This window comes from Notolepis coatsorum (genome assembly GCF_963971535.1).
Source record: "Notolepis coatsorum genome assembly, chromosome: 19".
Taxonomy (NCBI): Eukaryota; Metazoa; Chordata; class Actinopteri; order Aulopiformes; family Paralepididae; genus Notolepis; species Notolepis coatsorum.
Window position 1 is genome coordinate 78,840,940 of NC_140183.1, and position 23,937 is coordinate 78,864,876.

Consider the following 23,937-nt stretch of genomic DNA (forward strand, 5'->3'; position numbering starts at 1 on the left):
TATCTTTATTTGTTTGTGACTTCTATTAATCTGGCAGCTAAGATATGTAACAAACATGCACATGGTAAAACCATTTTATAAATGAAATTTGTTAGTATAATAAAAAAATAAAAATACCAGAGAATAAAGGTTATTTGAGTATAAAAACTCACAGCAACATTCTGTGTGTCCACAAAATCAGTCTCCCATTCAGCTCCAGTCTTTATCGGTAATGCAGCCTTTATCAACTATGCCCCAAAACTGTGGAACAAACTACCCCAAAACATCAGGGAAGCCAACTCGCTAGACATCTTCAAAAGACAGCTTAAAACCTATCTCTTTGCTCAGGCATTTCAATGAAACATCAGGGATATCCTGACACAAATTGTACTTACCTGCACTATTCTTACCCTGCTTACTTTTATACACTGCCTATCAAATTCATGTGTCGGTTCTATGCTAATTTTATATGCACTGTAATTTTAAGAGAACTATCTTATCACACTTTTTACTTCTTACTGATGCACTGCTCTGTTGTATGTTAAATACCCTGTTGTATGTCCGTTCTATTTTATAATTTTTAGACTATTTTTAAACTGAATCATTTTAAACAATTTTTATTATTTGTATTACTGAATGAAATTGTAAACAGAGAGCCTATTGGGATGCTAGATCCTAATGTGAAACACTGTGATTTACCATACCTTGCTACCTGTCTATCTTTTTTATGCTCGCTTATGCCTGTATTTTTTACTGTTGTGAAGCACTTTGAACTGCAACCTCTGTATGAAAAGTGCTATACAAATAAAGTTATTATTATTATTATTATACTTGATGACATTACAAGTTCGAGTCTTTCTTCTTTGCAACTGTAGAAGGGTGGATTATCCCTACTTTATGAGAGTAGATGAACTGTCACCAGGTAGTGGGAGCACAGCAGACTGTAGTGTAGGGGTATTAGAATTGGGATTTAGCAGAGGGAGCGGATGGGGCCTAGGGTTTACTAACCTAGGGGTTCTGCGCTGGTCCTTCTTGCCCTCCAGGGCAACTTACAGTAATTCCCCAAACACCCACACTTCCCCTAATACTTCCCACACCCTCTCACACCCGGTGGCAGTAGTGATAGATGATATAATTTCTCCCCAAAGCAGTACCTTTCCTTGTTGACAAGCGGAGACCTGTCCAGAACACCTGCCCCAATGATACATAGGCCGTGGATAAGAAGGGGTTAAGCAGTAATGCACATTGATTGACACACACACAGTGATCCCATTTGTACGCCTCTCCTTTTATATAAGTTGGGCATGCATTCAATACACGGCACAATGCATGGCACTTAGATCTTACACTCTACGGTAATGAAACAGGTCCCTGTAAGGGTTAATATACTTTTCATTCACCCGTAGGGAGAGAGAGAGGGTAATGGCGAGCTCCGCGAGCTACTCAATGGGAATGATTATTATTATACGCATGTGCGGTCTGCACAACTTAATCACACAACACATGTAACCAGAAAATTAAGTGGGCCCACGGTTGAAACAAAAAGCCTATCTAAGCCGGCATTACCCAAAACAACAAACGTCAGGGCGCCCCTAGTCACTGGTGCACGTGCCAGTTCAATGTATTTATTCTCTTCGCCCTTAGAGGGCATGCTCTCGAAAAGGAGAATGTTCGCCGATAATGTTCCAGAGCGTTGGGAGCGCTAACAGTACCTGGTTTGAGTGTACCAACCGAGTGCTGGCCTGCTCCCGCAACGAATGTCTGTGACGCGAGATGGCCGTCGTGGTTGTCACCTGTGATAGCAAGGGGGGCTGGCTGGGCTGACGTTAGGCAGGCGGAAGCTGGACTGGCTTCCGCCTAGGAGAATGCAGGAGGCGGGTGCGGTCCAGCGACGTCTGTTGCGGTGTCCGCTGCGGGGCTGGGAGACGGTGGAGCGACGCGTGAGCTAACTGTGCTAACAGGCCTACACTTGAAGCTAAGCTTTGGGTCAGTGCGACCCCCTAGCCTTTCGCCTATACATTCCTAAACACAGCGCGTGGAATATCCACAGCACAGTCCGGCAGTAGAACGTCTTCTTCTTGGTTCAAACGTACCCTAAGCACTATAATGGGAAGCTAAACTTTCGCATACGACGTTACTATCCCACACCGTGGCAGGAGTCGTATTTCGTGTGTCTTTAGGGCCCTTTCTCACTCACGTTTGGAGATCGAATCACTGCTCCCGAGAACGGGGGGGGAGTGTTCTCACTCACCCCTTTTGCGATGCGAAACGGCGCTGATTCGTTTCACCCCCCGCTGAACGGGATCAGTTGGATTAGGTGGTCTAGGAATCGCGCCGTGCGGGTGCGGGGGGCGTGACACACACAACGTTGTTACTGTCATGCTTGCTTGAATTTTGGGCAGATAACACCACACACAGCAACAACTGGAGAATACCCACAAAAACAATTTGAGAGTTCAGACCTCAACCAAAAACAATGAAGTTATTGTTATAAGGACCCCAGTCCAAGCTACAACAGTCTGCATTCCCTTAACAATTGTTTGTATTGAGCCGTATTGTATTGTACCCATATGCAATATGTTAAATAAAGTTTACATCCATTCATTCTGCTAGCATTACCGATTCGGCGATTGTATGAGCAGCTGGCTAACGTTAGCTATCAGACCCTGTTAGCTCAGAGCTCCTCTTTCAATCTTAACAAGCATTAAACAAATGGCCCAGTCATCTATTCACCGTTGTTTAATACACACGGTGTTGTCTCTAATGTTATCTAGCTACTGATGGCTCCCGATATCATCAGTTTGGTGCTGGCTAACTAGCGTGAGCTAACGTTAGCTTCTAGCCACAATGCTATACTGTTATAATGGCATCTTTCATTCACGTTAGCATGCAGCTAACAATGTAGCTAACAATGAATGAATGAATGATGAATGAATGAATGAATGAATGAAAACTTTATTTAACAGATTGCAGAATGGGTACAATACAGTACGGCTCAATACATACAATTGTTAAGGGGATGCAGACCTGAGAAAGACGTTTGTCTTGTTTCCATCAGGGTCCCCCATTTTCAATTCATATAGACATTTATGACATACATAACATACATGACATTTATGGCATAGGGACATATAGGTATTTAGTACTGATACATTTGTGACATAGGCGGTATTCAAATATACAGTACTGTTACCCCTAGATCCTGACAGAGTATATACATATGATGGGGAGGGGACTGTACATTAGGAGGGGGTGGGTGGGTGGGAGGGGAATATACATACGGCGGGGAGGGAATATATACATGCGGTGGGGAGGAGACTGTCTATTAGGAGGTGGTGGGGGTTTTGGGCATTTTCGAATTGCAGCCTCCCGTAGGTGCTCTTTAAGGGCGGTTTTGAATGTGGGCAGGGATTCACATTCCTTTACAGCTTTGGGTAGGGCGTTCCACATTGTTGTGGCATAATTGCGAAACGTGTTTAGTCCCTTGTTTGAGCCGAATCTGGGTTTAACATGATTTGTTGAGCTTCCTCTGGTGTAGTGGTTGTGGTATTCACTGACCTTTGGGAAGTATTTTGACATGTACATGGGCACCCCGGTCGTATAGTGTATCTTGTAGACCAGGCCCATTGCAAGTTGCTGTACTCTGTCGTCTACTCTAAGCCATCCTAGGTTGGCAAAGTGGGCAGGGGTGAGGTGGGTTCTGGGGTTCAGGTCAAGTAGTAGTCTGACCAGTTTGTTTTGTGATGTTTGTAATTTTGTTTTAAGCGCCTTTGAGGTGCTTTGGTACCATGAGGTGCACGCATAGTCATAGTACCCTTGAATGAGTGCTCCTGCCAGAGTCCTCAGGGTATTCTTGTTTACCAGAGAGGAGATCCGGTACAAGAATCTAGTTCGTTGGTTGACTTTTTTTATTACATTGGATGCCATTTTGTCACAGGAAAGATTTGCCTCTAGGATGGAACCCAGGTAGGTAATTTCGTCTTTCCTTGTGACAATATTGTCACCCACTGTGACTGAGAAGCCGTCGGTCTTGCTGAGTTTGTTATTTGAACCGAAGAGAATGGACTCTGTTTTGCCCATGTGTAATGATAGTTTGTTATCAGCGAGCCATATGCAGATTTTGCCTAGTTCCGTGCTGAGGGTTTTTTCAACCTGCAATTTGTTCTTGTCAGAGACCAGCAGGGCTGAGTCGTCCGCAAACAGGAACAAGTTGCAGTCACAGGCTGACGACATGTCATTTGCATAAATTAGGAAGAGTAGCGGTCCTAGTATGCTTCCTTGTGGAACACCACAGCTCACTGTGAGGGGGGGGGATAGAGTACCGTTTACCTCTACCATCTGTTCTCTCCCCTCCAGGTAGGATTGCATCCAGCTCACTGATAGGCTATCAAAACCAATTGCTTTTAGCTTGTCCATTAGAATGGAGTGATTGACAGTGTCGAAGGCCTTTTGTAGGTCCAGCATGACCATGCCGCAGTATTTGCCAGCGTCCACCTCTTGTTTGATGTGGTCGTTCAAATAGAGGAGGCATGTGTCAGTGGAGTGGGACGTTCTGAAGCCAGATTGGAATTCGTAGATTAGGTTTTTTTCCGCCAGGTACTTTTCGACCTGTTCGTAGACTATTTTCTCCATGACTTTCGAGATGGAGGTAAGAATAGAAACAGGGCGGTAGTTGCCTGGGTCTAATTTGCTGCCCTTTTTGTGTAGAGGGGTCACTCTCGCAATTTTGAAGTCCTTGGGGACGTGCCCCTGTTTTATAGAGAGGTTTATTATGTGTGTGATGACTGGGGTGATGGCGGCTGCTGCGTCTCTGAGGAATTTGGAGGGGATGTTGTCATGGCCAGTGGCCTTGTTAGGTTGGAGGGCGCTCAATTTTTTGAGTACCTCATCGGTTGTTACCATTTCAAGTTTGAAGTCGTCTTTGTGGACCCCTAGGTTTTTGTAGTATGCTACTATGTGTTCTACCCCATAATGCCCTGAGTGGGAGGGTAGTTTGTTTACCAGTGTTGTGGCTATGTTTGTGAAGAAGATGTTTAAGTAATTGGCTACATCCAGCTTGTCTGTGATGAGCGTGTTGTCCGTCTTTATGTTTATGTTTGAGAATCTGGTTTTAAGTTTTTTACTGCAGCCTAGTTGATTATTGAGTAATTTCCAAAGTTCGCAGGGTTTGTTTTTGTTTTCCTCAGTTTTGTCGTTGATGAAATTTCTTTTTGCGGTTCTGATCATGGTGTTTACGTCATTTCTTAGTCTGTTTCTTTGGATTTTTAGTTCAACCACGTGGGCTTGGAGTTCACTGTTTGAGCTTTTGGAAAGCTTTGTCTGACTTTTATGAAGTTCAGAGCATTTTTTGTCTCTGGTTTTCATAGCGGCCAGTATTTCAGTGTGCATCCATGCCTCAGCGCGATTTTTAACCCTGGTGGTTCTTATCGGTGCCATGTTGTTGAGTATTGCTGTGAATTTGGTTTTGAATCCAAGCCATGTTTCTTCAACCTGTGTACCACTGAGCTCATCTGACCAGTCCAAGCTCCCCAGTTCTAGGTTAAAGGCCTCTCTAGAGTAAGTTTTGAGGTCTCTAGATGTGACTGTTTTGTGACAGCCGGCCTTCTGTTTTAGCTTTTTGCGGGTACAGAAAATCATATAATGATCACTTAACCCGCATGCTATCACCCCTTTACTGGAGATCATGGACTTGTCAGAGGTCAAAATGAGGTCAATGGTGGTTTGTGTCGAATCGCATACCCTTGTGGGTTGTGTGATTAGCTGGCTGAAACCGTGCAGGTCAGAAAATCTACTGAAGGCCTTGAAGACGGGTGCTGATTTACGCAGCATATCCGTGTTCCAGTCCCCAATAAGAATTTTTTCTACCCCCTCCACCCCAGCTAAACACCCATCAAGTGTGTCATAAAACCCACTCTGTTCTGGTGGTCTATAGATTGTGCCTACTAGTAACAAAAGTCACCGATCTTTTTTGAGACTAAACTATCCGCTCTTGGTGGTCACTTGTGTTGATGTTAGTTTTGTTTCATCAACAAATGACAGGCAGAACACAGTGAATGTATCTGTTTTGTTTATTGCACGGTCTTTGCTGAAAAGAAAGTGCTACAGGCTATACTAGACTAGGCTAAGCTAACTAGCGTTAACCGTTAGCTTAGCGTTAGCCCTGGGAAACGCTCAAAAGCTAACTCTACAACACCATCCATTCGTGATAAAATGGGGTGGGTTATATTGACAAGGCTTGACAACAGATGTTCAAATATAACTTCATATTTATTGCTTATTTATTCATTTTATATCAGCATTCAGTCTCCAGCGCCATGTTAACACTTCCTGTGTTTACATTTTCGAACGTGACATCATCACCTACGGCAAGCGTAAACGCTCAAAAGGCAAACCGTAAACAGAACCCGGAACGAAACAAGACTGCAGTGTGTACGCAAACTAGAGGGGGGAGAGGGGGGGGGGGGAGTTCGCATCAGATCTCGGAACGGGCCAGAACGGAACGAAATAGAAACGAATAGGGTGAGTGAGAAAGGAGCTCTTGGTCCACACGTCTGCTTGCTTCAATGGAAAAACGACGAAGAGGTCGTCTCGTTGTATGAGCTCCTTCTTCAGCCAGCCTCTTCTTCACCTGTTGTCCCCAGCCCAACGTCGCACCAGCTCCCCCTGGCGGCAGTCCAGCGCCACACTACTAAATGTCAATATTAGGATATGGAGAATCAAGACGGGTCAGCGAGTTACACAACGTTATCATGAACACAGTAGAGTACAAGGAATTAGAGTTAGACACATTGAATTATTGTTAGACATATTCAGGTGTCTACACAACATATGTAATTCTTAATTCAGGTGGCGTTCCCCTTTAAGTAGGCCCTATGACTGTTGTTCAATGATAACAAACAATATTGTTTTTTAGATTATGGTATTCTCAAAGTCACTATAGATATACAGATATTCAGTAGAAAGCTATCTGGCGGCACGTTAGCCTAGCTTAGCACAATAAATGGAAGCGGACAGTGCCGGTTAGCCTAAGCATTGTCCAACTAACACTTCTCCCGAAGGCTAACCGTCACTGTCCGCTTCCATTCATTGTGCTAAGCTAGGTTACAGGCACGTGCACACATAGAGGCCAAGGGGTGCTTGAGCACCTGCCTTTTTGAGCCTCATCAAAAAAGTGCCCTTTTTGAAAAAATAAATAAATAAAAATTATTGAATTTTTTTTACCGTTACGCATATAGACTGCCCTTCCAACTGAAAAATTTCAGGATAGAATCAAAATATTAGGTAAAGAGAGAGAGATGCCCCATATTCCATTGCAGTTTGCACGGCCTCCTCAGCGTGCCTCTCCACGGACCTATATATTTTATGCATAGCGTGGGTGGTGATGATGATGATGATAGAAACCGCTGTGGCGCATACAGTTGAATGCTGGTATTACACTCATTGAGGGACACGAAGAATTCAAGTCCGATGGGATTTGGGAATCTCAAATACAAATCGGGATTGGAATAAAAAATGCATTTATATTAAACAATACAGAATATACAGCACTTCTTGGGGTCTGTAGGGTAAGCACTTATTAGATGTATGGGCCTTTTAAGTCAGTGATAAAAGTGTATTTCAAGGATAAGTGAGCTCCTGCACTGATTATTATAGTTCAATATTCAATATTTGATCACCAAAACCCCCCAAAAAGCATAAAAAGGGGGCCCCCCGCCCGAAAAGGGCCCTTAAAATAATATATTTTAATATATACACACAAGTGTAGTGCCCTTTTCAGCCTTTGAGCACCTGCCCCTCTAAAGTCCTGTGCACGTCCCTGCTAGGTTAACATGCAGCCAGATAGCTTTCCACTGAACGCACAGAGAGGAAACTGGTATCTATCTTCTTGTCTCTCTTTGGAGAAGACGATAAGCTAATTTCCCAAAATGTTGGCGTGTTCCTTTAAACTAATGACGTGAGTGATTCCTGACAGAAATTATTAAATGTCACAAAATCACCAACGTGTTGTCGCCCTACCTGGTCTTCCTCATGGTGAAATTTGCCTAATTTCATAATTTCAGTGCATGGAAATCATTTATATAAATCAATTAAATGACTTAGGATAAATGCTATTACTCATAACCTAAAAGAATAACCTTTGACAATTGTTCTCATGTTATCCTTCTATAACTTCAGTGCACTGCAGACATGTACTATACATATTCATAATCGAATCTACCCGAGTCCAATGTATCAGTACTTATATTCTTTTATTGCACTGAGGGAGCACTTTTGATAATGAAAACCACAACTCCCACGTCAATTAATTACATTTAGCTGATCATCATTTCCATAACCACACAGTTGATATGTCACATGTTAAAGGAACACTCACGAAAACAATAAAGCTGATTTATTATGCCCATAATGTCACACGTCCCAAAATTAAATGGACTGCATTTATATAGTGCTTTTATCCAAAGCGCTTTACAACTTACGCCTCACATTCACTCACACATTCACACACCAACAGCGGAGGCGACCATGCAAGGTGTCGACCTGCTCATTGGGAGCAGTTAGGGGTTAAGTATCTTGCTCAAGGACACTATGACGCGCTGCTGGGAGGATCCAGAATCGAACCAGGAATCTTCTGATTACCAGACGACCGCTCTACCTCCTGACCCACTGTCAAAACTACAAACTATCTTGTACAAATTCACTTTGTTTGAGAGTTATTGAGTTAAAGAGTTGGAATGTGTGATTATGATGTCACATATTCCTGGAAGCATTAAATACAGCTCAGTGAAACTTGAATATGACTTTCCAGGAACTATTAATAACTCATTAAAGTCTTGATTTTCTTTCATTTTCACAATAACTATTGAATACTATCTGGAATATATCACACACTCTATAACACATTAACTCAATAACTCTCAAGCCAAATGAATTTGTACGACACAGTTGGTAGTTTTGGGACATTTGTGAGATTCATATTTGTTCTTTTTCTTTTTTGGATTGCTCCTTTAACCTCTTATGCATCGGGCAAGCATGGGGCTAGTTTTGCATAAAATGCCTGTCGATTGCATACCCAAAGTAATCATTTTTTTTTGTATCTACTTTTTCTCCCCATTTTCTATTTTTCTCCCTTCCCCAATTTCGTATTATCCAATTCTACCCTCCCCTGTCTCGAACGCTGTTGGCCATGCCTCCCACAAGCCGGCTGCAATGTGGATGAAGCCTTGCATCACGTGTCCCCTCCGGTACTCAAGGAGGCAGCCGTTGCATCTTTTCACCTGCACAGCGCGATCTCTCAGCGGCGAGGGTCTGCGTGGGAGGGACACGCCGCCCCCGTCGCTTCCTGATTCTACTGCGCAGGCGCACCAACCAACCTGTAGGAGTCGCTGTCCACAACGTCCGATCCCCACCTACCAGCTTCCCACCCCCTAATACTGCCAATTGTATTAGTATGAACGACCAGCCAAGCTGGTAGCAACGACGAGAGCTGGGCTCTAACCCAGCATCTCCTGCGTTGGTGGCGAGCGCCTTGCCCACTGCGCCACCTAGCCTCCCTATACCCAAAGTAATTTGAGATTTATTCCTGCATGAAAGTCTGGTCTCTTTTGAAAGGAAACATTCAGAATTTTCTTCCACAGTTCGCATAGCAGCCCAAGAACAGCTGATGTCACAGGGGCGTTTGCTACTGGATCACATTAACAGTCACTTGGGAATCCCGCTCCTCTAGGGTGTTAATTTATGAACGGTGAAGCTCGTCTTTGTCCTCTGTCTCCCCCCCGTTGGAGCCATTTATACTATATATTTATTTATAAATCTATTTGTTTTCTACGGAAGCCCTAAGTACGGAAGCCCTAAGCGGCCGTACATTCATACATTTTATTTACTCCGTTTTCCCGTGATAACGAGTTAATTTAATTTGTTTTCTCGTGATAACGGGATAATTTTCTCGTTATCACGAGAAAACAAAGTCCGTTTTCTCGTGATAACGACTTATTATTTCGTTATCTCAACATAATGAAGTCCGTTTTCTCGTGATAACGGATTAATATATTTCAGGGGGGTACATGACATACAGGTATACACAGTACTGTTACATTTGTGACTCAGATGAAGTTCAGATGAATGTCCAGCAGGGGGAGGTACAGATGGGAAATGTCTGTGCAAAGGTGGGGGTAAAGGTGGGGGTTGTTGAGGAGTACAGAGAGGAGAGAAGGGTCCTAGAATAGGCGGAGGAATATTGTTCATGAGTGGAGGGAGACCATGGGAGAGAATGTGAAAATGTGGGGGCTCTTGAGGAGTACAGACAGGGGAGAAAGGTCCTGGGACAGGTGGACCCTTACAAGGTTATTACATTCATGAGTAAATATTTCATTATTACATTCCTACAGTAGGTATATATACATGTAAGAATAAATATATATTTATACGGTATATACAGCATTATTGTACATGCTATCATGCAGAGTTGTATGGATTATATGCAGGTGTATAAGTAGGTATATAGAATTATTATTTGCAGGCATATTCAGACAGATATGGATGGATATATACTATGCAGTAAATATAAATATATAAATGTATATGTCCGGTATATACAGCACTATTGTACATGCTATCATACATGAGTTATATGGGTAGACTATAGTAGGAGGCCTGTCTTGCGTTGCTGGTAGGGTTAGCTCGCCTAGTGCAGCTTTCAATACACAGTAGCAGGAGTTGGTTGGGCTTGACGTGCCGAGACAGCTTGTACACAACCCTCAGCCTGTCTGGCCTCATGTGGTATGAGGCTGCAATCCATCACCTGGAAGACAATAGGCGTGGGAAGAGGACTAACAAGCCAACTCCAAAACCCTCCCCCAGAGATGGGGGTTGGGCGTGGGGCCAACAACCCCATCCCGTAGAAAAACAAACCGTTACAAAAACGACGACAACAGAACAGACCTCAGCCCTGGAAGAAGAAGGATCCTCAATGAGAGGAAATATGACGCTGTGTGATGAAAGCTGTCAAGTCACAGAAGTCACAGAGTCGAAACCCCTTCTGTCAACCAGAGACATACGAATTGGAACATGGAACGTCAGGACCTTGTATGAGACCGGAAAAACCATACAAGTAGCAGCAGAAATGAAGAGATACAAACTAGACTTTTTAGGAATTAGTGAGTCACGATGGACGCAATCTGGACAACAAAGACTGCAGACAGGAGAGCTGCTACTCTACTCTGTGCACGAAGAAGACAAAGCCCCTCACACCGACAACAGCAAAGAAAGCACCGATTGGATGGGAGGCACATGGATCAAGAATTATAACAGCCACCTTCAGAACCAAGAAGAGGAAAATCAAGTTGAACGTGATACAATGCTATGCACCAACCAATGACAGCGATGATGGAAAAAATGATTATTTCTACAACAGACTACAGAGCATCCTGGAACAACAAAAAGGAAAAGACATCAGCATTCAACACAGGCTTCGAAAAAGTTATGGGAAAGCATGGCCTAGGATAAATGAATGAGAATGGAGAGAGATTCGTGGACACCTGTGCCCTGAACAACCTGGTTGTCGGAGGAAGCCTCTTCCCACATAAGAGGATCCACAAGGCAACCTGGGTATCACCGGATGGAGTGACCGAGAACCAGATAGACCACTTCTGCATAACCAGCAAGTTCAGGAGATCACTACAAGACATACGAGTAAGGCGAGGAGCAGACATAGCATCAGACCACCACCTACTAAGCGCTACGCTCAAGTTGAAACTGAAGAAACACTGGATGGAAACAACATCAAAACAGATATTCAATGTCCACCTCTTAAAAGACACACAGATAAGAGAAGTGTTCACACTGAAGCTGAAGAATAGATATCAAGCCTTGCAAGATCTAAGCAGTGACGAAGGAGACCAGCAAGACCAATGGGAAAGGATAAGGGAAACTCGCACAACAACATGTAAGGAAGTGATAGGAATAAAGAAGAGACACCATAAAGAGTGGATATCAGCAGAAACACTACGCAACATAGAAGAAAGGAGACAGAAAAAGGCAGAAGTTAACAACAGCAGAACAAGGGCAACCAAGGCAAAAGCCCAAAGAGAGTACACTCAGGCAAACAGAAAGGTCAAAAGAAATGCCAAGAAGGACAAGCGAAACTACATTGACAACCTGGCTAAAGAAGCAGAAGAGGCAGCAGCAAAAGGAAACATGAAGGAGCAGACCAGAAAGACCAATCAAAAACAAGGAAGGAAAGATCATCACAAGACTGGACCAACAGCAAGAGGGGCAGAGTATTTTGAAGAACTCCTGAATAGACCGACACCACCTAACCCCCCAGACATTCAACCTGCGGAGACTGACAGTCATCAACTGTGGAAAGCCCAGCAAGCAGGAAATCCAACAGGCCATTGCACAACTAAAGAATAGTAAGGCAGCAGGACCAGACAACATCCCTGCAGAGGCACTGAAGGCAGACATAGACACCTCGGTAGAGATGCTACACCCTCTGTTTGAGAAGATCTGGGAGAAAGAGGAAGGGCCAACAGATTGGAAAGAAGGCTACTTGGTCCAAATACCTAAGAAAGGAGACCTCAGCCAATGCCACAACTATAGAGGAATCATGCTTTTATCAGTGCCAGGAAAAATCTTCAACAGAATCCTCCTCGAACGAATAAAGAAAGCGGTGGATCCGCAGCTAAGAGACCAGCAGGCAGGCTTCCGGCCCAATAGATCATGTGTGGACCAGATTGCAACCCTCCGAATCATAGTCGAGCAATCATTGGAATGGAACTCTCCACTATACATCAACTTCGTAGACTATGAGAAGGCATTTGACAGCCTCCACAGAAACACCCTCTGGAAACTGCTTCGACACTACGGCATACCAGAAAAGCTTGTCAACATCATGAGGAACTCCTATGAAGGAATGACCTGCAGAGTCATACACAGCGGACAGCTCACACAAAGCTTCCAAGTGAAGACCGGAGTAAGGCAAGGTGGTATCCTGTCCCCTTTCCTCTTCCTCCTGGCCATCGACTGGATATTGAAGACCACAACAGCACAGAGGAGAAACGGGATCCAGTGGACACTCACAACACAACTGGACGACCTAGACTTCGCAGACGACCTTGCCCTACTATCCCACAGTCGACAACAGATGCAGGAGAAGACTAACATACTGGCAGACACCTCAACACAACTAGGCCTCAACATCCACCAAGGAAAGACCAAAATACTCAAGATCAACACAAACAACAAAGACCCAGTAAACCTGGAGGGAACAGCACTTGAGGAAGTAGAATCCTTCACCTACCTAGGTAGCATCATAGATAGGAAGGGTGGCACAGAGGCAGATGTCAGAGCAAGAATCAGCAAGGCAAGGGCCTCATACATCCAACTAAAGAACATCTGGAGCTCCAAGGTGATCAGTCAGCAGACAAAGATCAGACTATTCAAATCCAACATCAAGCCAGTACTCTTATACGGATCAGAGACGTGGAGGACAACCAAGATCACAATGACTAGAGTGCAGTCATTCATCAACAGATGCCTGAGGCGGATCCTGAACATCCACTGGCCAGATACCATCAGTAACAATGATCTCTGGCAGAGAACGGGCGAACAACCAGTGGAAGAACAAATCAAGAGAAGAAAGTGGGGATGGATCGGCCACACACTACGCAAACCAAACACCAGCACCACCAGACAGGCCCTTAGATGGAACCCCCAAGGCAAAAGGAAGAGAGGCCGGCCCAAGAACACCTGGCGCAGGGACTTGGAGACAGACATCACACAGAGCGGACTGACATGGAAACAGCTGGAAAGCAAAGCACAGGACAGAGGACCCTGGCGAACTGTTGTCGACAGCCTATGCTCCCCCAAAAGGAGCGATAGGCGTAAGTAAGTAAGTAAGTATAGTAGGAGGCAATGGCATATATATACTGCATGTACAACTTCTGTATCAACCAGTTAAGATAGCGGGAGAACAACTCAACGGAGACACCAGATACAATAGAAGAAGAAGATATAATATACAAAATGTTTGCTGCTCAGCCATGAATGAAATAACTGAAATAATTAGGAAACATATATTTAAGTAACAGCTGAGTGACAGTCCCAGGACATACTGGACTTTTAGCTTTTGCTTTGAAGAGCATTTCACTACAAACCTGGATATAATCTGACACAATGCTGACGACTTTATAAGCATAGGCACTCTTGCTCTGGAGGTTGTGGGTTTCAATGCCAAAGTTGGCTGCTTCTACTTCATCGGAGCGCCATGAATGGACCCCCAACACACAGCTGACCACCACTAGTGCAAGAACTGCCCAGCGAGCTGCCATCTCTGTCAGATTCAAAAACATACATTTAGGTCTTCCATCAGAAATCTGCTGGTGTGTAAAGAATAATAACCACAGTAATATGAATTCAAGAAAACACAAAATGATGATTAAAACACATACTGTATGAGAGGGTGATGGTCCTTGATTCATCATATCATATACATCACATCAAAAGAACACAGTTAGATCACTTTAATAAACTACTGTAGATTTCTGCATGTTCTTGTTAAGATTAACATGTATAAAATGTTACTTACTAGTATCAGACACAGTACCTCTTGGTGTGGATAACTCTGTTCTTTCTAGGTGTGGGGAAAAAACCGCCTGGCTGTTTTGTAACCCGACAAGGGCTCTTCAGATTAAACAAGCCAATCACAAGTATTACCCTTTGTGATGTCATACCAAGGACACAAACAATCCCAATCTCCTGCATATTACAGATGCCGTGCTTTATCGACTGGACGTGTGCTGTCGCTGTAACTTGGCAGTGAATGTAACAGCAGTCAATAAGAGACGTGCTTGGCGTCAAGTAAAAAGCTAATGGTCAGCAGTTCTCTGTGTTCCCTGCCAGAAGAATTTATATGAGGACATTTCTACCAGTGTATAATTTATTCTGGTTGGGTGGCGACAGTGGCTCAGGAGGTAGAGTGATAAGATAAGTAATCAGAAGGTTGTGGTTCGATTCCAGCTCATGGAGTCAAGTGTCCTTGAGCAAGACACCTAATCCTGATGAGAAGTCGCAGTTGCATGGTCAGTTCATGGTGAGTGAATGATATGTTGTGACATGTTGAATTAAGGACCTCTTAATTCATTATTTTTTTATATTGTGGATATTATTCTTTACACAACTTACAACTTAACACTAGCACAGCCGACAAGGGGTCACATGACCCCTAGGCATTTTCAATAAATGTATCCTCGTCACTCGTCGAGCTCCAGCTCTGTCACTCAATGACTTTTCTTAAAAGTACCCGTTTTATCTGGCACGGTTTCTGAAATTTCAAAATGACTTCAGGAAAATTGAATTAGAACGTTATTTCAGCTATTTCTGCTGAGCGGCCACCTCCCTCCCTCCTTGACCCTCCCTCCCTTTCACTCTCTCCCTTTCACTCCCCCCTCCCTTTCTCTCCCTCCCTCTATACCTCCCTCTCCCTCCTTCTCACTTCCTCTCCCTCCCTCCCTTTCTCTCTCCCTCCCTCTCTTTCTCCTTCTCCCTGCCTCCCTCCCTCATTGACCCTCCCTCCCTTCTCTCCCTCCCAGTTTTTTTTTTTACTTTTACTTTTATTGCTGGATTGTATCACATGAGTGTTTCTCTTTTTATTTGCCGTGCTGTCGTTGAGATGTTTTGTTGTTTGTTTGTCTTTGTTGCTTGTAAGCTGCAAATATGAATTGCCCCACGCGGGACCAATAAAGTTGTCTGAATCTGAATCTGAATCCATCTCCATTCTAAAGGCTGTCGGGTCATCTGACCCATTCCCGGCGGGAATTAGTGTCATTTTCTCCATGGCTGTGCTAGTGTTAAGTGAGGCATAAGTTGTAGAGCACTTTGGATAAAAGCACTATATAAATGCAGTCGACTTACCATCCATTCTGGTGCATCACCCACCCTTAAGTGAGTGAAAACTGTATTTCACAAATTGTTGTGAATTAACAAATACATCATTATTTGTTCATTTATTGTTATTTGTCAATGGAAAAGCATAGTGTCTGTATCATAAGATAAAATAAGATATTCCTTTATTGATCCCCTTGGTGAAATCTGGGCATCATAGCAGCACTTCTGACATTGGATTTTCTTACAATTCGCGAGAGGATGGCGCGACCGAGGTCAGTCGCTGTTGGTTTTGCTCTGCAAAGATTGTACACACTTTGTTATTATGTTTATTGTTGATACTTTTCTTATAAAAACCACGCTGGCATGGACGTCGTACGACCGCCAGGCACTCATGGAATTAAACTCCGGACTGGAAGAAGAATTTAACGACACTTTTTGCCAAGATTGGCCATCAGAGATCAGACGGGACAAAGACAAAGAGAAATAGAAAAGGCGGCAGGATTGAGGCGTAGCGGAGATTGCGCTCGTCACCAATGCAAGAGGGTGCGGTCTCGACTCCCGGAGTCAGCATTGCCTGCGGCTTGGGCCGATCGTCATACTAACTTGTTTGGCTGAGTTAGCGGGAGGGAAGTCGTGGGTGGTAATCTGGCGTTGTGGACAGCGACACCTACAGGTCAGGTCTGGGCGCCTGCTCAGCGAAAGGCAGGAAGTGGTGAAGGCAGCGTGACCTCCCACGGGTTACACTTCACCAATGAGAGTCCTCGCTGCCAGGTGAAAAGAGAGCCGCTGGCTGTCTCTGCATGTGTCGGAGGAAGCATGTGGTAGACTTCAGGGTTCCCTTGTACCGACCAGTAGGGGGAACATGCGCACAACGACCAGGTAGGGGAGGGGGGGAATTGGCATAACGACTAAATTGGGATGGGAGGAAAAAGCATAGAAAATCAGGCGGAGAAAAAGAGGATACAAAAAAAAGGCGGCAGGATCAAGAGGAAGCACAGGGGACGGTGAAGTGGAATCAGAATAAGGCTAAAAAGTTCTGCTTACCGGCCGGCGATCCCATCGATTCTGTTGGCAAATGTACGATCGCTGGAGAATAAGATAGACTCCGTGCAAGGATTCGATTCCAACGCGATGTGAGGGACTGCAACATACTATGTTTCACAGAGACATGGTTGAAGCCAGCAACTCCGGATCAAAACATCATCCCATCGGATTCCTTCTCCGTCTTCCGAGCTGACCGAACTGAAGAGTCAGGGAAGTCTGTTGGCGGAGGGGTTTGCTTCCTCACTAACAACGGCTGGTGCAGTCCCAAGGAGGTGAAGATTCTTTCCCGCTCCTGCTCGCCGGACCTTGAACATTTGTCCATCCTTTGTCGCCCGTTCTATCTCCCCCGGTAATTCACAGCCATCATAACAACTGCAGTTTACATTCCACCGCAAGCCGACACCGCCAGAGCTCTGGCCGACCTACAGGACTATTTGAATCAACACCAAAACAAACATCCGGACGCGGCTATGATCGTAGCCGGTGACTTCAACAAGGCTAACTTGAAAAAAGTTATGCCAAACTTTTTCCAACACATCAAATGCACAACTAGGGGGGAAACACGTTGGATCACTGCTACACCCCTTTCAAACAGGGCTATAAGGCAGTGCCAGCCCCTCCGCTAGGTAAATCAGATCACGACGCCATATTTCTTTTACCAAGCTACAAACAACGAGCCCGAGAGGCTGTCGTGTCGCCAGAGCCTCAGGTGAAGCAGTGGTCCGAGAGCTCAGAGGCCACGCTACGGGACAAGCAGGAGAGAAATGTGGTCCAACCTACACGGGACAGTGCAACATAACACAGGTTGTGCAAATTCAAAATAACCTTGGACTTATGGGACTGTGAATCAAAAGAATGTTAGTTGGGAGGGAAAGAAGGGGTTGTTTCTCTGATGTCTTGTCCCTGTGTCTTTACTGTAACATGGTTGTCCTATGTTCTTTTTTTTTGTAACGCAATATTGTGTGTTCCGACACAAAACAAATTTCTGTATCAACAGACAATAAAGACCTATCTTATGTAGTTCGTAGACTAAACCACATCCTCATTTAAAAGAACACACCAACATTTGGGGAAATTAGCTTACCGTCTTCTCCAGAGAGACAAGAAGATAGATGCCTGTTTCCATGTCAGCTTCCATTCACTGAACACACAGAGGAAACGGGCATCTATCTTCTTCGCTCTCTGGAGAAGACGGTAAGCTAATTTCCCAAAATGTTGGCGTGTTCTTTTAAATGAGGATGTAATTGAGGAACACAGAATTCCATGCTCATTCAACACAATAATTGTACATGGTTGAGCGTCGACAACAAGCTTAGCATTGTATTGTATTTTATCTTAGTACTTTTTATCATTTGTATTTTTTGCACAATCACAATGGCCACCTTCATTTCACTACATGCCTTGTGTATGTATGTGACGAATAAATCTCTCGAATCTTGAATATCTACTGTCCATATCCCACACGAACAAGCACCTTCCCGTTTCCTGCCTGGTATAGTTTTTCAAATATGACATGGTTTACCCCATATATAACCTTTATACAGGGGTGGGCAACTTTGTATATGGTGAGAGCCACTACATTTCCACACTCAATCTGGGGGGCCGCATTGTTTATCGGCAGTCCCACCAGTAGTACCCCATCACTCAAATAGCCCATAATAGTCACAGATGTGATAAATAAGGCATATAAACAATTATAATTTGTTGTAACTTCGTTTTTATTCCATTTCGAACGCATTTAGTAATGCTTAATTTCAACTTTATGAATTTATAAATACAGCTGAATTTGAAAGTATTGCTGTGTAACCCAAATATATACAAAAATGACAAATTATAATTAAGGCTTCTATTAAAATAAATGTATGAACTTAAAGCCCACTGCTCAACAAACACAAAGCAGCATTCCTGCTGCATTTCACTACAACAGTAAATCAAAAGTGCAATAATAAATGATTGTTAAATGTATAAACCTTTATCCTGCTACTAAACAAAACATTCCGGAGTGCTTCATATCCATAACATGCATTTCAGTGTTATCTGAACACTATCAAAGTAAACAAGTAGCCAAGTGCAATACTCATCAGAATAATGAATTCCTTTTTGTGCAATTCTACATGCCTCCCATTGACCCTTTATCAAACTGGCATGACATTCACCCTCCCCCACAGTGGGTCAATAATGGTTCCGTCTTTAATGAGACACTTGTGGTATCTCCTGTTGGCGCACAATAGAAGGAATGTCAACTTCAATGTTTGTGCATGCGATCTGCATCAGATGAAATAACGTTTAATTTTTGTGTGCGCGCACGTGCACATCCGTGCGCGTACTTCTGCTCAGAAAAGTGCTGGTACCGCGTGGCATGACCACTGCACCCCTGATTATTAGTGACCCACAATAGATGGAAATTATGTTAGCAAACTTACCTGATGTATAATGCAGTGCAGCATTGGACACTCAACGCCACTCTGCCTTTTAGAAGCCCGGCGAATCCTGTGTTTTCCTTTCATTGCGGGTGCTCCAGACCATCGGTAACAACAGCGGACAGTTTATCAAACCCCCCATATTGCTGCACGGCACATTCAACAGCGTTGAATATGTCCACACTAGGGCTGACCCGATCGGAAGGAGCCGTAGTTGACTGCCAACCTCTAAGTTGAATGCAAAAAAAAAAAAAAAAAAAAAAAAAAAAAATGTTTGGCCTGGAGCCGCATGGAGCGTCGGTGAGGGCCGCCAGTTGCCCCTCCCTGGATGGTTTACCCTACAGTAGGTCATTCTGGTAATAATCCCCATCAGTCTGCGTGTTCAGCATTTCTTCCAGTATTATTCCAACTCACTTTGACTTCATACAAGAGATGGTTTTGATTTGTTCAAACATCTTAACATCTTTATTAAGCAAATAACATTATAAATAAAAAAAGTGCATAGAAAAATTAAACAGGTTTAGAAATATGTATACAAGTATTTACAAACTCAGGGTTTATTTGTACAAGGTAACAAAGACGCATATTTAAAGTTCACACATATTCTCATTTTTATGTCTTTTACACTTTTTATACTTTAAAATAACCCTACTATATAGAACATACAGCTTTCTGAACAGGTTCTGGGAGAGATGGTCGTGGTAACTTCAGGTTTTGACTAGTGCTTTGCATCCTTCATCGCACACACACACACACAGGCCAGCTCTGTAGGACATTAAACCAAGCTACTCTTTAAATTGTCGTCCTCTTTTTTGCATTAGTATTCCCGAACATCGGTTTTAAACAACTGAGGTAGAATCCTTGCAAGTAGTTGGGAGTGACTCTGCTCTTGTTTTTCAGCTGGATGATTGACGCATGATTTACCCGGGGCTCCGTGCCTGGCGGTCGACCGTGCAGGGAGGGGAAGAATAAGCATTACATTTCCTACGGACAACACTTGGCTCCTACTTAGAAAGAGTTGCGTATTTGAATGAGACGAAGGGGGGGACACAGAAACAAATCAAATGGAAAGAAGAGCATGGGGCTTGGAAGGGCAGATGATGCTCTTCTCCGTGTGTGGGGGGGGGGGGGGGGGGGGGGTGATACTAAGGCCTTCAGTACTCTGTCCACGAAAACGTTTATAACAATGAAATAATAAAATACAAAATACTTTTTAAAAAAAAGACCTGCTTTAGAATAATGTCTCTTATAAAGGCGTAAATGCAATACACAACTGTCCCAAAACAAGATTCAAGTAAAAGAGTGAAAACAAATAAAAATAAAAAGGGAAATCAAGTGTAAACAAAAACAGAAAGGGGAGGAGCTCCCAATAAACTAGACCGCCACCATTTATACAAAGCACAGAACTCCAAAATCTGAATAGAATCATGAATAAATATAACTATTCTAGAGCTCCAGCAATCTCTTTTTTTTCTCTCTCTCTCTCTCTCTCTCTCCTCTCTCCATTGATTTGGATAACAGTGTGGATTTGATTATTCTCACGAATGACGAGACGGCGTTGATGAAACGTCGAACCAATTACAATGTTAAACATATTAAGGTGCCGAGTGCATTCGTTTTTCCAACTAGACTCTGAACTGAGAACGTCATCCTATCGAGTGGCGGCGGCACCGCGGCGCGGTCGTCTCGGACGCTCGGTAGTGACGCCAGGTAGTTTCTCAGAGGCCCCCCCCGAGGAGGCTTCGGCCCGGTGGAAGTGAATGCACACACTCAGTGGCGATGCTTTTTTATTTAGTTTTTCTCTCTTTTCTTTTCAACAGTGCTTCTCCCCCGGTACGACTTGAAATGCAGGGGGGTAGTTTCAGAAAGATGGATATTGACCTGCCTCGAGCTCCGCCCCCTTTCCCCACCCCCGCTCTTCCCATCTCGATCGCCCCCGCTCGTCTCTACGGAAGCGATTGGAGGACCAAGAAGAGGGGGCGGAGCTCGAGATGGGAGGAGCGGAGCTCGAGATCGGTCAACTTGTTAGTCGACTACGCGTGTGCGACTGTAGCACAGCAAAGACTTTAATATTATTGCAATAGGTAATCAGCATTTGCCTCGACAGTAATAAAATATATACTTAAAAATAAAAAGACACAGATTTCCATCTCAACTTTTCACTCTTGGCTTGGGTAGTGTTTGCTACATACACTGTACATCAAACAAAACGTTCTTGATTTCCTGTCTTTAAATATGACACTAATGGTTATTGATTCAAACCGTTAAACAGATAACTTTCCCTTTCAGTGTGCGAGAGGGAAGGAGATCAGATGAAATAGACCATCATGGAAATATATACCACTTAGGGGGACACTTGTATCCAAGTGACATACAGTGTGAGAGCATACGTTTCATGATTTGCAGGACATCTTGCTAACCAAGCCCAAGACGCGGAAAGACTCTTTCAAAAAAAAAAAAAAATCTTAGCACCGTGGTTGTCTGGTTATTCAAGGGGAAAATATCTACAAAGATGAGAAATGTTAAATATCGTTCAAAATAAAGACACAACGGATGTGGTCGTGGGGGAGGCATATGGCTCAAGAATTGACTTCACCACCATACAGGAAGAAGCTACATGATCCCTCATCACTGAGGGATGGAGCCAGCGTGATTATGAATAGACATGTCTCCCCCCCCAAAGAAATCAATCATAGATAAGGACTCTCCAACTCTATCTTTAGGTCATCGGCAATGATTCAGAAAGATAAGGCTTGACGTGTGTATCACAATGAAATTCGTTGGTGCTATAAATGTAGAAACAGGAAAACCCCCAATGGTTCAACATCTCGCCCCCACACTTTGATGGTAGCCACTTCCTCCACGCCCCTAGACCTGTGGTGATCTCGCTCAGCCAGCTGTATGTTGTAAGACTGTCCACTAGCAAGTGTATCTAGGCTATAGGCCAACGTGAACATTAAGCAGGCAAGACACGCATCGACAGTTTGTTTGCTTTGCAGCTATATTCCCCAGTCCATGCCGCCGCCTCCTCTTCCTCCGACCCCGCTCCTCTCCTAGTCTCATAGTGGCTTATTTCCCTGCTGTGCCGACCGCCGATCGCACCCCGGGCCTTACATCCGGTGGAACCTTAATTTAAGGCTCAACCAGTAAACGGGATCCTCCTCGTCCGCGCGCCCGGCGCTCAGTTGAGAAAGCGCCGGCACCTCCGGGCCCCGCAGTTACAGCCGAGCTTGTTGCTGGCGTCTTCGATGGGGAACTTGTAGTCGTAGGTGAGTTCCTCCCCCCTGTAGAGCTTCCTCAGGGCGAAGATGACGATGTGCTTCTGGCCTTCCACATTGATGACCCGCGAGTAGCAGTTGGGCTCACAGGAATGGTTGATGAACCGCGCCGCGTTGCCGTGCATGGTGGCGTCCACCACGTCAAAGTCATCGATGCGGAACATGTAACAGCCAATGCCCTGCAGAAGGAGTAAAGCAAATTGTTCCATGAACACATAGGCTGGGTTTCGCCTTTATTATTACTCTTAAAGGAGAACTACGCCCAATTTAATATTACTCTTAACACATCGAGTGCCGTCCATTAACCCCATGTAAACGTAGTTGTACTTTGTAGACCTAAACCTATATTTTATAGTATAGCTATGGGTCTAATAACGCCGTCGAGTCTCCTTGAGCTGCTTCTGGTCAACGTGCAAAAAACAGATTATGTTTTCATCCGTACATTTCCGTTTTATACAGTTTTGAATATGAACATAGTCCGGCCGCTTCTGAGCAATTCCAGGGAAAAGACACGAAAACAGCGTTTTTGTGTAATTCAATAAACATGTCGTCATTTTTCGCCTGATTATCGGATCTTCCTGAAATCAATGCTAGATCATCACTATTATCCTTTATCGTGCACGCATGCAATGTGGCTTAGACCGGCGCCCCCCCCCCCCCCCTCCAACCCAACGGCATACAGCCAAACAGCTATAACACAGATAGCTTCACGCAAGCTTTCATATATGGTGTCCTTACCTGGTCTCTGAAGTAATGCAAAAAAAAGAATCCAATAATCTCATCGCCATTCCAGTTATCCACAGCGATCCTGTCTCCGACGTTATTGGGCATTGCACTTCACCGGGCGGGCGGGGTCAGTAGTCCAAACCATCCCTAGAAGCGTGTGTTTTGCCGGAGTGTTTAGGACCCGCCCCATGCCGCAGCTCGGTAGAAAAAAGAAACCAACCCATTTCTAACAGGTGCATTACTGGCCGAAGGCATTAGAGGGCGGTATAATACCGTCTGCCAGCTCAGACACACTCAGAACAGTATGCACAAGGTGCCCCGCTGAATTATGAATGGCAATAGATAATAAAAGACGCAGATCTACGTCTCCGGCACTCAACGATCGGACGACAGAAACGTAGTTCTACGTGAACGGCACTGGAAGTGTTAAAGGGGAACTACACCCAATTTAATATTACTTTTTATTTTTTGTAGGGCATTTTTTAAGTGCATTTTTATTAGACAAGACATTTTGGAAATTGGGAGAGAGAGAGATGGGGAGGACATGCAACACATGTCCTGGGCCGGATTCGAACCCATGACGTTGCGATTACGCTGAGCGTATACGT

The 23,937-nt window shown here is 44.2% G+C and overlaps 1 protein-coding gene across 2 annotated transcripts in view; it reads right to left on the bottom strand.

Moving 5' to 3' along the window:
• Nucleotides 1-20,803: 20,803 nt before the first annotated feature.
• kmt2bb (lysine (K)-specific methyltransferase 2Bb) overlaps nt 20,804-23,937 on the bottom strand; it is a 102,756-nt gene continuing 99,622 nt past the window's right edge. For both annotated transcript variants that reach the window (XM_084336983.1, XM_084336982.1), the window contains exon 35: nt 20,804-22,782. In XM_084336983.1, the coding sequence (XP_084193109.1) occupies nt 22,507-22,782 (276 nt within the window). In that variant the 3' untranslated portion in view covers nt 20,804-22,506. The remainder of the gene's footprint in view (nt 22,783-23,937) is intronic.